Source organism: Oncorhynchus gorbuscha, linkage group LG01 (genome assembly GCF_021184085.1).
Source record: "Oncorhynchus gorbuscha isolate QuinsamMale2020 ecotype Even-year linkage group LG01, OgorEven_v1.0, whole genome shotgun sequence".
Classification (NCBI taxonomy): Eukaryota; Metazoa; Chordata; class Actinopteri; order Salmoniformes; family Salmonidae; genus Oncorhynchus; species Oncorhynchus gorbuscha.
Window position 1 is genome coordinate 115829009 of NC_060173.1, and position 14036 is coordinate 115843044.

The 14036-nt window shown below is 41.9% G+C and overlaps 1 protein-coding gene across 1 annotated transcript in view; it reads left to right on the plus strand.

Moving 5' to 3' along the window:
* Positions 1-13151, plus strand: part of cfap65 (cilia and flagella associated protein 65) — a 77273-nt gene extending 64122 nt beyond the window's left edge. Inside the window, exons 29-33 of the mRNA XM_046293552.1 lie at positions 1172-1297; positions 7280-7579; positions 11660-11794; positions 12831-12912; positions 13113-13151. Coding sequence (XP_046149508.1) covers positions 1172-1297; positions 7280-7579; positions 11660-11794; positions 12831-12912; positions 13113-13151 — 682 coding nt within the window. The remainder of the gene's footprint in view (positions 1-1171; positions 1298-7279; positions 7580-11659; positions 11795-12830; positions 12913-13112) is intronic.
* The last annotated feature ends 885 nt before the right edge of the window (positions 13152-14036 follow it).

A 14036-nucleotide genomic window follows, 5' to 3' on the forward strand; every position in this document is an offset into this window, starting at 1 on the left:
CTATAGTCATGTTTTACTGGGAGGGTTACTGTGTCTATTGTGGTGTTTTACTGGGAGGGTTACTGTGTCTATAGTGGTGTTTTACTGGGAGGGTTACTGGGTCTATTGTGGTGTTTAACTGTGTCTATAGTGGTGTTTTACAGGGAGGGTTACTGTGTCTATAGTGGTGTTTTACTGTGTCTATAGTGGTGTTTTACTGGGAGGGTTACTGTGTCTATAGTCGTGTTTTACTGGGAGGGTTACTGTGTCTATAGTGGTGTTTTACTGGGAGGGTTACTGTGTCTATAGTGGTGTTTTACTGGGAGGGTTACTGGGTCTATAGTGGTGGTTTACTGGGTCTATAGTGGTGGTTTACTGGGAGGGTTACTGTGTCTATAGTGGTGTTTTACTGGGAGGGTTACTGGGTCTATAGTAGTGTTTGACTGGGAGGGTTACTGTGTCTAGTGGTGTTTTACTGGGAGGGTTACTGTGTCTATAGTCATGTTTTACTGGGAGGGTTACTGTGTCTATTGTGGTGTTTTACTGGGAGGGTTACTGTGTCTATAGTGGTGTTTTACTGGGAGGGTTACTGGGTCTATTGTGGTGTTTAACTGTGTCTATAGTGGTGTTTTACTGGGAGGGTTACTGTGTCTATAGTGGTGTTTTACTGTGTCTATAGTGGTGTTTTACTGGGAGGGTTACTGTGTCTATAGTCGTGTTTTACTGGGAGGGTTACTGTGTCTATAGTGGTGTTTTACTGGGAGGGTTACTGTGTCTATAGTGGTGTTTTACTGGGAGGGTTACTGGGTCTATAGTGGTGGTTTACTGGGAGGGTTACTGTGTCTATAGTGGTGTTTTACTGTGTCTATAGTGGTGTTTTACTGGGAGGGTTACTGTGTCTATAGTGGTGTTTAACTGGGAGGGTTACTGGGTCTATTGTGGTGTTTAACTGGGTCTATAGTGGTGGTTTACTGGGAGGGTTACTGTGTCTATAGTGGTGTTTTACTGGGAGGGTTACTGGGTCTATAGTAGTGTTTGACTGGGAGGGTTACTGTGTCTATAGTGGTGTTTTACTGGGAGGGTTACTGTGTCTATAGTGGTGTTTTACTGGGAGGGTTACTGTGTCTATAGTGGTGTTTTACTGGGAGGGTTACTGGGTCTATAGTGGTGTTTAACTGAGACTTTCTTCCAGGTCGGCCCGGCCCAATGTGACCCGTTGTGGATCCCGTCAGAGCAGACCTCCATCTGTAGACATGCCTCCTCTCAGCCACGGACCAGAGAGAGAGATCATTACCCACACGCTCACCTCTATATTCAGGTTCAGTAACTCTCCTCTCCTCTATATTCAGGTTCAGTAACTCTCCTCTCCTCTATATTCAGGTTCAGTAACTCTCCTCTCCTCTATATTCAGGTTCAGTAACTCTCCTCTCCTCTATATTCAGGTTCAGTAACTCTCCTCTATATTCAGGTTCAGTAACTCTCATCTCCTCTATATTCAGGTTCAGTAACTCTCCTCTCCTCTATATTCAGGTTCAGTAACTCTCCTCTCCTCTATATTCAGGTTCAGTAACTCTCCTCTATATTCAGGTTCAGTAACTCTCCTCTATATTCAGGTTCAGTAACTCTCCTCTATATTCAGGTTCAGTAACTCTCCTCTCCTCTATATTCAGGTTCAGTAACTCTCCTCTATATTCAGGTTCAGTAACTCTCCTCTATATTCAGGTTCAGTAACTCTCCTCTCCTCTATATTCAGGTTCAGTAACTCTCCTGTCCTCTATATTCAGGTTCAATAACTCTCCACTCCTCTATATTCAGGTTCAGTAACTCTCCTCTCCTCTATATTCAGGTTCAGTAACTCTCCTCTCCTCTATATTCAGGTTCAGTAACTCTCCTCTATATTCAGGTTCAGTAACTCTCCTCTATATTCAGGTTCAGTAACTCTCCTCTATATTCAGGTTCAGTAACTCTCCTCTATATTCAGGTTATATTCAGGTTCAATAACTCTCCTCTCCTCTATATTCAGGTTCAGTAACTCTCCTCTATATTCAGGTTCAGTAACTCTCCTCTCCTCTATATTCAGGTTCAGTAACTCTCCTCTCCTCTATATTCAGGTTCAGGTTCAGGTTCAGTAACTCTCCTCTCTCCTCTATGTTCAGGTTCAGTAACTCTCCTCTATATTCAGGTTCAGTAACTCTCCTCTATATTCAGGTTCAGTAACTCTCCTCTCCTCTATATTCAGGTTCAGTAACTCTCCTCTATATTCAGGTTCAGTAACTCTCCTCTATATTCAGGTTCAGTAACTCTCCTCTATATTCAGGTTCAGTAACTCTCCTCTATATTCAGGTTCAGTAACTCTCCTCTATATTCAGGTTCAGTAACTCTCCTCTATATTCAGGTTCAGTAACTCTCCTCTATATTCAGGTTCAGTAACTCTCCTCTATATTCAGGTTCAGTAACTCTCCTCTATATTCAGGTTCAGTAACTCTCCTCTCCTCTATATTCAGGTTCAGTAACTCTCCTCTCCTCTATATTCAGGTTCAGTAACTCTCCTCTCCTCTATATTCAGGTTCAGTAACTCTCCTCTCCTCTATATTCAGGTTCAGTAACTCTCCTCTCCTCTATATTCAGGTTCAGTAACTCTCCTCTCCTCTATATTCAGGTTCAGTAACTCTCCTCTCCTCTATATTCAGGTTCAGTAACTCTCCTCTCCTCTATATTCAGGTTCAGTAACTCTCCTCTCCTCTATATTCAGGTTCAGTAACTCTCCTCTCCTCTATATTCAGGTTCAGTAACTCTCCTCTCCTCTATATTCAGGTTCAGTAACTCTCCTCTCCTCTATATTCAGGTTCAGTAACTCTCCTCTCCTCTATATTCAGGTTCAGTAACTCTCCTCTCCTCTATATTCAGGTTCAGTAACTCTCCTCTCCTCTATATTCAGGTTCAGTAACTCTCCTCTCCTCTATATTCAGGTTCAGTAACTCTCCTCTATATTCAGGTTCAGTAACTCTCCTCTATATTCAGGTTCAGTAACTCTCCTCTCCTCTATATTCAGGTTCAGTAACTCTCCTCTATATTCAGGTTCAGTAACTCTCCTCTCCTCTATATTCAGGTTCAGTAACTCTCCTCTCCTCTATATTCAGGTTCAGTAACTCTCCTCTATATTCAGGTTCAGTAACTCTCCTCTCCTCTATATTCAGGTTCAGTAACTCTCCTCTCCTCTATATTCAGGTTCAGTAACTCTCCTCTCCTCTATATTCAGGTTCAGTAACTCTCCTCTCCTCTATATTCAGGTTCAGTAACTCTCCTCTCCTCTATATTCTATATTCAGGTTCAGTAACTCTCTCCTCTATATTCAGGTTCAGTAACTCTCCTCTCCTCTATATTCAGGTTCAGTAACTCTCCTCTATATTCAGGTTCAGTAACTCTCCTCTCCTCTATATTCAGGTTCAGTAACTCTCCTCCTCTATATTCAGGTTCAGTAACTCTCCTCTCCTCTATATTCAGGTTCAGTAACTCTCCTCTCCTCTATATTCAGGTTCAGTAACTCTCCTCTCCTCTATATTCAGGTTCAGTAACTCTCCTCCTCTATATTCAGGTTCAGTAACTCTCCTCTCCTCTATATTCAGGTTCAGTAACTCTCCTCTATATTCAGGTTCAGTAACTCTCCTCTCCTCTATATTCAGGTTCAGTAACTCTCCTCTATATTCAGGTTCAGTAACTCTCCTCTATATTCAGGTTCAGTAACTCTCCTCTCCTCTATATTCAGGTTCAGTAACTCTCCTGTCCTCTATATTCAGGTTCAGTAACTCTCCTCTCCTCTATATTCAGGTTCAGTAACTCTCCTCTCCTCTATATTCAGGTTCAGTAACTCTCCCTCTCCTCTATATTCAGGTTCAGTCCTCTCCTCTATATTCAGGTTCAGTAACTCTCCTCTATATTCAGGTTCAGTAACTCTCCTCTATATTCAGGTTCAGTAACTCTCCTCTATATTCAGGTTCAGTAACTCTCCTCTCCTCTATATTCAGGTTCAGTAACAGTAACTCCTCTCCTCTATATTCAGGTTCAGTAACTCTCCTCTCCTCTATATTCAGGTTCAGTAACTCTCCTCTCCTCTATGTTCAGGTTCAGTAACTCTCCTCTATATTCAGGTTCAGTAACTCTCCTCTATATTCAGGTTCAGTAACTCTCCTCTATATTCAGGTTCAGTAACTCTCCTCTCCTCTATATTCAGGTTCAGTAACTCTCCTCTCCTCTATATTCAGGTTCAGTAACTCTCCTCTATATTCAGGTTCAGTAACTCTCCTCTATGTTCAGGTTCAGTAACTCTCCTCTATATTCAGGTTCAGTAACTCTCCTCTATATTCAGGTTCAGTAACTCTCCTCTATATTCAGGTTCTCCTCTATATTCAGGTTCAGTAACTCTCCTCTATATTCAGGTTCAGTAACTCTCCTCTATATTCAGGTTCAGTAACTCTCCTCTATATTCAGGTTCAGTAACTCTCCTCTATATTCAGGTTCAGTATATTCAGGTTCAGTAACTCTCCTCTCCTCTATATTCAGGTTCAGTAACTCTCCTCTCCTCTATATTCAGGTTCAGTAACTCTCCTCTCCTCTATATTCAGGTTCAGTAACTCTCCTCTCCTCTATATTCAGGTTCAGTAACTCTCTCCTCTATATTCAGGTTCAGTAACTCTCCTCTATATTCAGGTTCAGTAACTCTCCTCTCCTCTATATTCAGGTTCAGTAACTCTCCTCTCCTCTATATTCAGGTTCAGTAACTCTCCTCTCCTCTATATTCAGGTTCAGTAACTCTCCTCTCCTCTATATTCAGGTTCAGTAACTCTCCAGGTTCTCCTCCTCTATATTCAGGTTCAGTAACTCTCCTCTCCTCTATATTCAGGTTCAGTAACTCTCCTCTCCTCTATATTCAGGTTCAGTAACTCTCCTCTATATTCAGGTTCTCTCTCCTCTATATTCAGGTTCAGTAACTCTCCTCTCCTCTATATTCAGGTTCAGTAACTCTCCTCTATATTCAGGTTCAGTAACTCTCCTCTCCTCTATATTCAGGTTCAGTAACTCTCCTCTCCTCTATATTCAGGTTCAGTAACTCTCCTCTCCTCTATATTCAGGTTCAGTAACTCTCCTCTCCTCTATATTCAGGTTCAGTAACTCTCCTCTCCTCTATATTCAGGTTCAGTAACTCTCCTCTCCTCTATATTCAGGTTCAGTAACTCTCCTCTATATTCAGGTTCAGTAACTCTCCTCTCCTCTATATTCAGGTTCAGTAACTCTCCTCTCCTCTATATTCAGGTTCAGTAACTCTCCTCTATATTCAGGTTCAGTAACTCTCCTCTCCTCTATATTCAGGTTCAGTAACTCTCCTCTCCTCTATATTCAGGTTCAGTAACTCTCCTCTATATTCAGGTTCAGTAACTCTCCTCTATATTCAGGTTCAGTAACTCTCCTCTCCTCTATATTCAGGTTCAGTAATTCAGGTTCAGTAACCTCCCTCCTCTATATTCAGGTTCAGTAACTCTCCTCTCCTCTATATTCAGGTTCAGTAACTCTCCTCTATATTCAGGTTCAGTAACTCTCCTCTCCTCTATATTCAGGTTCAGTAACTCTCCTCTATATTCAGGTTCAGTAACTCTCCTCTATATTCAGGTTCAGTAACTCTCCTCTATATTCAGGTTCAGTAACTCTCCTCTCCTCTATATTCAGGTTCAGTAACTCTCCTCTCCTCTATATTCAGGTTCAGTAACTCTCCTCTCCTCTATATTCAGGTTCAGTAACTCTCCTCTATATTCAGGTTCAGTAACTCTCCTCTATATTCAGGTTCAGTAACTCTCCTCTCCTCTATATTCAGGTTCAGTAACTCTCCTCTCTCTATTCAGGTTCAGTATTCAGGTTCAGTAACTCTCCTCTATATTCAGGTTCAGTAACTCTCCTCTCCTCTATATTCAGGTTCAGTAACTCTCCTCTCCTCTATATTCAGGTTCAGTAACTCTCCTCTATATTCAGGTTCAGTAACTCTCCTCTATATTCAGGTTCAGTAACTCTCCTCTCCTCTATATTCAGGGTAACTCTCCTCTATATTCAGGTTCAGTAACTCCCCTCTATATTCAGGTTCAGTAACTCCTCTCCTCTATATTCAGGTTCAGTAACTCTCCTCTATATTCAGGTTCAGTAACTCTCCTCTCCTCTATATTCAGGTTCAGTAACTCTCCTCTCCTCTAACTCTCTCTCCTCTATATTCAGGTTCAGTAACTCTCCTCTCCTCTATATTCAGGTTCAGTAACTCTCCTCTATATTCAGGTTCAGTAACTCTCCTCTCCTCTATATTCAGGTTCAGTAACTCTCCTCTATATTCAGGTTCAGTAACTCTCCTCTATATTCAGGTTCAGTAACTCTCTCCTCTATATTCAGGTTCAGTAACTCTCCTCTATATTCAGGTTCAGTAACTCTCCTCTATATTCAGGTTCAGTAACTCTCAGGTTCAGTCTCCTCTATATTCAGGTTCAGTAACTCTCCTCTATATTCAGGTTCAGTAACTCTCCTCTCCTCTATATTCAGGTTCAGTAACTCTCCTCTCCTCTATATTCAGGTTCAGTAACTCTCCTCTCCTCTATATTCAGGTTCAGTAACTCTCCTCTATATTCCTAACTCTCCCTCTATATTCAGGTTCAGTAACTCTCCTCTCCTCTATATTATATTCAGGTTCAGTAACTCTCCTCTCCTCTATATTCAGGTTCAGTAACTCTCCTCTATATTCAGGTTCAGTAACTCTCCTCTATATTCAGGTTCAGTAACTCTCATCTCCTCTATATTCAGGTTCAGTAACTCTCCTCTATATTCAGGTTCAGTAAATCTCCTCTATATTCAGGTTCAGTAACTCTCCTCTCCTCTATATTCAGGTTCAGTAACTCTCCTCTATATTCAGGTTCAGTAACTCTCCTCTATGTTCAGGTTCAGTAACTCTCCTCTATATTCAGGTTCAGTAACTCTCCTCTATATTCAGGTTCAGTAACTCTCCTCTATATTCAGGTTCAGTAACTCTCCTCTATATTCAGGTTCAGTAACTCTCCTCTATATTCAGGTTCAGTAACTCTCCTCTATATTCAGGTTCAGTTCTGTGTGGTTAGTTGGCAGCATCTAAAGAGTTAGATAAAAGGTGAGATGCTTAGTTCCTCACCATGTTGCCGTAAGAATGGCCCTGAGAGACTCGGTGGTGCTTCTAGCCTGTCCACTATGCACCATGGAGTTGTTGTATAGCTGTATCTTTCTTCACTGTTCCCTGTAGGAGCCTCCTGGACGACTCTCACTTCCACCACTCTCTGGTGAACGGTGTGGCTGAACCCGTGCCCTACTTCACCCAGCTGAGACAGACTGCCTACACCCCTACCACACCTCTCCCTGGGGCTGCTACGCCTTTTCCTGGGACCAGGGAGGCCGCTCCACCTTGCCCCTCTACTCCTCAGCTCCTCATGGGGGGCAGTCTGTACAGTGCTGGGGTAACAGAGGTAACAAAGCAACAACCACAGACCCAGAAGCCAACAGTGAAGCGAGAGCGTCAGCTCAACGTTCAGGAGACCATCCGCAGGTGAGCTGGGTTGGGTGGGGCGACATACAGTTGAAGTCGGAAGTTTACATACAGTGGGGGGGGGGAGTATTTAGTCAGCCACCAATTGTGCAAGTTCTCCCACTTAAAAAGATGAGAGAGGCCTGTATTTTTCATCATAGGTACACTTCAACTACAAAATTATAGAAAAAAATCCAGAAAAATCACATTGTAGGATTTTTAATGAATTTATTTGCAAATTATGGTGGAAAATAAGTATTTGGTCACCTACAAACAAGCAAGATTTCTGGCTCTCACAGACCTGTAACTTCTTCTTTAAGAGGTTCCTCTGTCCTCCACTCGTTACCTGTATTAATGGCACCTGTTTGAACTTGTTATCAGTATAAAAGACACCTGTCCACAACCTCAAACAGTCACACTCCAAACTCCACTATGGCCAAGACCAAAGAGCTGTCAAAGGACACCAGAAACAAAATTGCAGACCTGCACCTGGCTGGGAAGACTGAATCTGCAATAGGTAAGCAGCTTGGTTTGAAGAAATCAACTGTGGGAGCAATTATTAGGAAATGGAAGACATACAAGACCACTGATAATCTCCCTCGATCTGGGGCTCCACGCAAGATCTCACCCCGTGGGGTCAAAATGATCACAAGAACGGTGAGCAAAAATCCCAGAACCACACGGGGGGACCTAGTGAATGACCTGCAGAGAGCTGGGACCAAAGTAACAAAGCCTACCATCAGTAACACACTACGCCGCCAGGGAGTCAAATCCTGCAGTGCCAGACGTGTCCCCCTGCTTAAGCCAGTACATGTCCAGGCCTGTCTGAACTTTGCTACAGAGCATTTGGATGATCTAGAAGAAGATTGGGAGATTGTCATGTGGTCAGATGAAACTTTTTGGTAAAAACTCAACTCGTCGTGTTTGGAGGACAAAGAACACCATACTTACTGTGAAGCATGGGGGTGGAAACATCATATTTTGGGGCTGTTTTTCTGCAAAGGGACCAGGACGACTGATCCGTGTAAAGGAAAGAATGAATGGGGCCATGTATCGTGAGATTTTGAGTGAAAACCTCCTTTCATCAGCAAGGGCATTGAAGATGAAACGTGGCTGGGTCTTTCAGCATGACAATGATCCCAAACACACCGCCCGGGCAACGAAGGAGTGGCTTCGTAAGAAGCATTTCAAGGTCCTGGAGAGGCCTAGCCAGTCTCCAGATCTCAACCCAATCGAAAATCATTAGAAAGAGTTGAAAGTCCGTGTTGCCCAGCAACAGCCCCAAAACATCACTGCTCTAGAGGAGATCTGCATGGAGGAATGGGCCAAAATACCAGCAACAGTGTGTGAAAACCTTGTGAAGACTTACAGAAAACGTTTGACATCTGTCATTGCCAACAGGGTATGTAACAAAGTATTGAGAAACTTTTGTTATTGACCAAATTCTTATTTTCCACCATAATTTGCAAATAAGTTCATTAAAAATCCTACAATGTGATTTTCTGGATTTTTTTTCTAACTTTGTCTGTCACAGTTGAAGTGTACCTATGATGAAAATTACAGGCCTCTCATCTTTTTAAGTGGGAGAACTTGCACAATTGGTAGCTGACTAAATACTTTGTTGCCCCACTGTACACTTTGGTTGGAGTCATTAAAACCCATTTTTCAACCACTCTTCACATTTCTTGTTAACAAAGTCATTTTTCCAACAATTGTTTCCAGACAGATTATTTCACTTAGTATCACAATTCCAGAGGGTCAGAAGTTTACATACACTAATTGACTGTACAGCTTGGAAAATACCAGAAAATGTCATTGTTTTGGAAGCTTCTGATAGGCTAATTGACATCATTTGAGTCAATTGGAGGTGTACCTGTGGATGTATTTCAAGGCCTACCTTCAAACTCAGTGCCTCTTTGCTTGACATCATGGGAAAATCAAAATAAATCAGCCAAGAGCTCAGAAAAAAAATTGTAGACCTCCACAAGTCTGGTTCATCCTTGGGAGCAATTTCCAAACGCCTGAAGGTACCACGTTGATCTGTACAAACAATAGTACGCAAGTATAAACACCATGGGACCACGCAGCCGTCATACCGCTCAGGAAGGAGACGCATTCTGTCTCCTAGAGATGAACGTACTTTGGTGCGAAAAGTTCAAATCACTCCCAGAACAACAGCAAAGGACCTTGTGAAGATGCTGGAAGAAACTGGTACAAAAGTATCTATATCCACAGTAAAACGAGTCATATATCAACATAACCTGGAAGGCTGTTCAGCAAGGAAGAAGCCATGGCTCAAAACCGCCATAAAAAAGCCAGACTGCGGTTTGCAACTGCTGTCGTGGAAATGTCCTGTATTACCAAATCATGAGAGAGCAAACCACACACAAGTCAGAGTTATATCATGAAGTCCATCTTTAATTATATGAGCTTCACCATAGCCCTGTGACTCTCAGATCAATTCAGTGTCTATAAATGAATTCTCTGAGAGTGCTTACAAAACAATTCTTAGTATCATTTATAGCCAAGACCCCACCCATTTAAACTCACATGACAAATAACAGATTTTAGGAATATTGCACAAAGGAAGACACAGCATTTGCTCTAAATTATTGTTCAGTTTGCTCTCTTAGACGAGGTTCTACTTCTCGTTCTTGGTACAACATAGTACCAAAACATTACCTCATCCAATGGCATATATCAATTGTCAATCCTCGATACTCCCATCTTAAATTCACCTCCTCCTGGACAAGCTCACCGAGACAGTGAGCCTCTTAGGTCATACACTCAATCAAAATAAGGGCAACCTCAGAGGGGACATGTAATAGTTATAGACACATTCCCATAAGAAGACAAGCCTGACCTCTCACCTCTCTGGGCCCAAGTAACTTTTCCACATAAGCATACTTATTTACATTGATAAAACATCTTATCAATGTTACCTAAAGAATTCTGATTCTGCTACCACACTGCACATGGGGACAAAGATTGTACTTTTTGGAGAAATGTCCTCTGGTCTGATGAAACAAAAATAGAACCGTTTGGCCATAATGACCATTATTATATTTGGAGGGAAAAGGGGGAGGCTTGCAAGCCGAAGAACACCATCCCAACCGTGAAGCACGGGGGTGGGAGCATTGTGCTGTTGGGGTGCTTTGCTGCAGGAGAGACTGGTGCACTTCACAAAATCGATGGCATCATGAGGAAGGGAAATGATGTGGGTATATTCAAGCAACATCTCAAGACATCAGTCAGGAAGTTAAAGCTTGGTCGCAAATGGGTCTTCCAAATGGATAATGACCCCAAGCATACTTCCAAAGTTGTAGCAAAATGGCTTAAGGACTACAAAGTCAAGGTATTGAAGTGGCCATCACAAAGCCCTGACCTCAATCCTATTTTTTTACTAGGATTTACATGTCAGTAATTGTGAAAAACTGAGTTTAAATGTATTTGGCTAAGGTATATGTAAACTTCCGACTTCAGCTGTACGTGGGGCAGGGCTTTAGGTAACCAGTTATAGACCATTCCTGTCTAAACAGGAAATACTTCAAACAGATCTATGACCAAACCTTTTACAGATTGTGACTTTTAAGGGGAGAAATATCAGATATTAAAAGGTCATGAACACGTTTTGAATGTTGTTCCCCTTGAATGAATGTGAATTAAGGTGCTGTTGTATCCCCTTGAATTAATGTGAATTAAGGTGCTGTTGTATCCCCTTGAATTAATGTGAATTAGGGTGCTGTTGTATCCCCTTGAATTAATGTGAATTAGGGTGCTGTTGTTCCCTTTGAATGAATGTGAATTAAGGTGCTGTTGTATCCCCTTGAATTAATGTGAATTAGGGTACTGTTGTTCCCCTTGAATTAAGAGACTGTTCCTTTGGTAACCTCTGTGTTCACTTCTGCTACTCCTCCCTCTCCTCTCCCCCCTCCCTCTTCTCTTCCCCGATTCCTTCTCCCTCTCTTCCTCTCCTCCCTCTCCTCTTCCCCTCCTCTTCCCCTCATTCTCCTCCTCTTCCCCTCCTCCCTCTCCTCTTTCCCTCCTCCCTCTCCTCTTTCCCTCCTCCTTCCTCTCCTCTTCCCCTCCTTTTCCCCCCAGGTTGCCAGAGTTCTGTGACGTGACAGAGGAGGTTCTCCTCAACACCTTACAGAACCTGATGATGGAGTCCTTCCTGGGAGAGCTGGTCCTTACAGCCAGGCCACGAATCATCGCTCTGCCTCCTGTCTCTGCCAGGTCTGTCAGAACCTCCTGGATGCCAGAATAGCCTGTTCTCAGATATGTTTGTGTGTGCGCTTGTCAACTCCTACGGTCAGACCCACACCCCATCCAGCTTGTACATTGATCATAAAAACCGATTTTTCTACAGAAGATGGATCTATCAAGCATGTTCATTAGTCCAGACTCCACATTTCCATTGATCACAGCCATTATCAATAAGGTTAAACTGTGACTTATCACTCGTTGATGGATATAGTAACTAGCCATGTTTCCATTCATCGACATCTACAGTTGTTTCACCAGATATCTCATGTCCTATATATTACTGTAGAGGAGTCACTACAGACCCTGGTTCGAATCCAGGCTGTATCACAATTGGCCCAGCGTCGTCCGGGTTCGTCCGTCATTGTAAATAAAGAATTTGTCCTTAATTGACTTGCCTAGTTAAATTTTAAAAAAGGTTAAATTTGCATAGAATATAGATGTGACAGTTGCACGTAATGACATCACAACAACAAACACCTAGTGTCATATAAATGTAGTGGTTCAATTGTTTCCATTACCCATCTAGCCAAATTGCACATTAATAAATTGGAGACAGCCTGTATGTCGTCCCACATCTGTTTAATGTATCAGGTTACCCGTGAAAAGGAGAGAATGACAAAATTAACAAATAATTTGCCAACGTACGTATCGCCACACGGTGAAACTTCATTGCCGGAAAAGCAGGGGAATGTAATTCATGTATTCTTGAAAGTCGGGACAATCCTTGTCCAGGAAAGAAACCGTTTTCGTTCTAGCATTTAGAAGTTGATGTGGAGGGGAGCTTGATGACATCGTGTCCCCGCGTACCTTCAAAGGGATTCAGCAATGATCATTTAGTCAAAACACCAGGTCTCAGAGAGAGTTCGACAAAAGAAACATCCCACCTGTCAAAATGTCTCCTATATCTGCAGTTTCCATTTCACGTTAGGCTTTTGTTGTTTCTTTTGCAGACTGCTTTTGTCAAATAAACCTGGATCAACAGACTGCTCTGTTTCGTCTTATCTAGGAGGAACAGCTGTGGTTCCAGGAGGCTGTCCAGAGGTGGAGCTGACCCAGACAGGAGCAGAGAGACCAGGGGGTTGCTCTGGGTCTTAGCTTCAGCCCACCCTCTTCACTACTGGCCAACTTGGCATGGACCTAACCAGTGTTTTACTCCACGCAATGCCTCAACATTATTTCATACCCAATTAATAACTATTTTTAAAAATTAAGAAGTTCAACAAAAGTTGATTTGACCATTTTAAAATAGCGGTTCACGTCTCAATGCCCTGATCTACAATGTGATTAGTACTTTCACACCCTCATGTACCTGATAGTATCTCTGTGAAGCACTGGACAGTTTCACTTCACTATATCTAGCCTTTATGCTAAACCCAAACATTGACAACAAACCATTCCAAAAACATTTTTTTGTTTATTAAAAAGGAATTCAGTCCACAGTAGTTAAGACTTTGGCACCTACAATATATATAATTAAAAAGTAACAAAAACGTGTACACCCCAAATAGCATTAAAACAAAATGCTTGGATAAAAGAGATAAATTAAAAACAGCAGTTGAGGTGGGTATGAAACAATGCAACTCAACTGGCAGCCATCTTAGAGCTTCCGTTCACAAAATGGCAGAAGTACATGAAAACAACTGATACAATTCTGGACATTGAATGAACACCCACTTGTAGTGTACCTCTGTGATACAACTCTTGCATTAAAGCAGTGGTATTCAGCGGGGACCCCCCGATTTAATTTCTGGGGACCAAATTTCTTATGATCCCACCCCATATCAAATAACAACCTTCCAAAAAAAAAAAAATCTGCAAATTTCTACATAAATCGTCTTCTCAAAAATGAAAAGAAACCAATAAATACATTTACTCAATAAAATTGTATTTTTCAAATTATTTCTCAAAAACGTTTGTATAATGTGTATAATGTCCCATACAATAATCTGTACTCTTGGTTTCTGGTTCTTCATTTTTAATATATATTTTGAATACCACTGCATTAAAGACCATGCATGGTTTTAAAAAGGAATGTTTTTGTTCGTTAGACTGGTAGTTGAAGTCTCCAAAGAGATTTGAAATGCACGAAGACGAGGTTCTCATGCGAGACCTCTGTATCCAAGTGGTTCACTATATAGGGACTAGGGTTATACTTCAAAACAGCAATCTTATTTCTCTGTAGAAGCATTTGAGCTCGGATGGGATCGGTTGG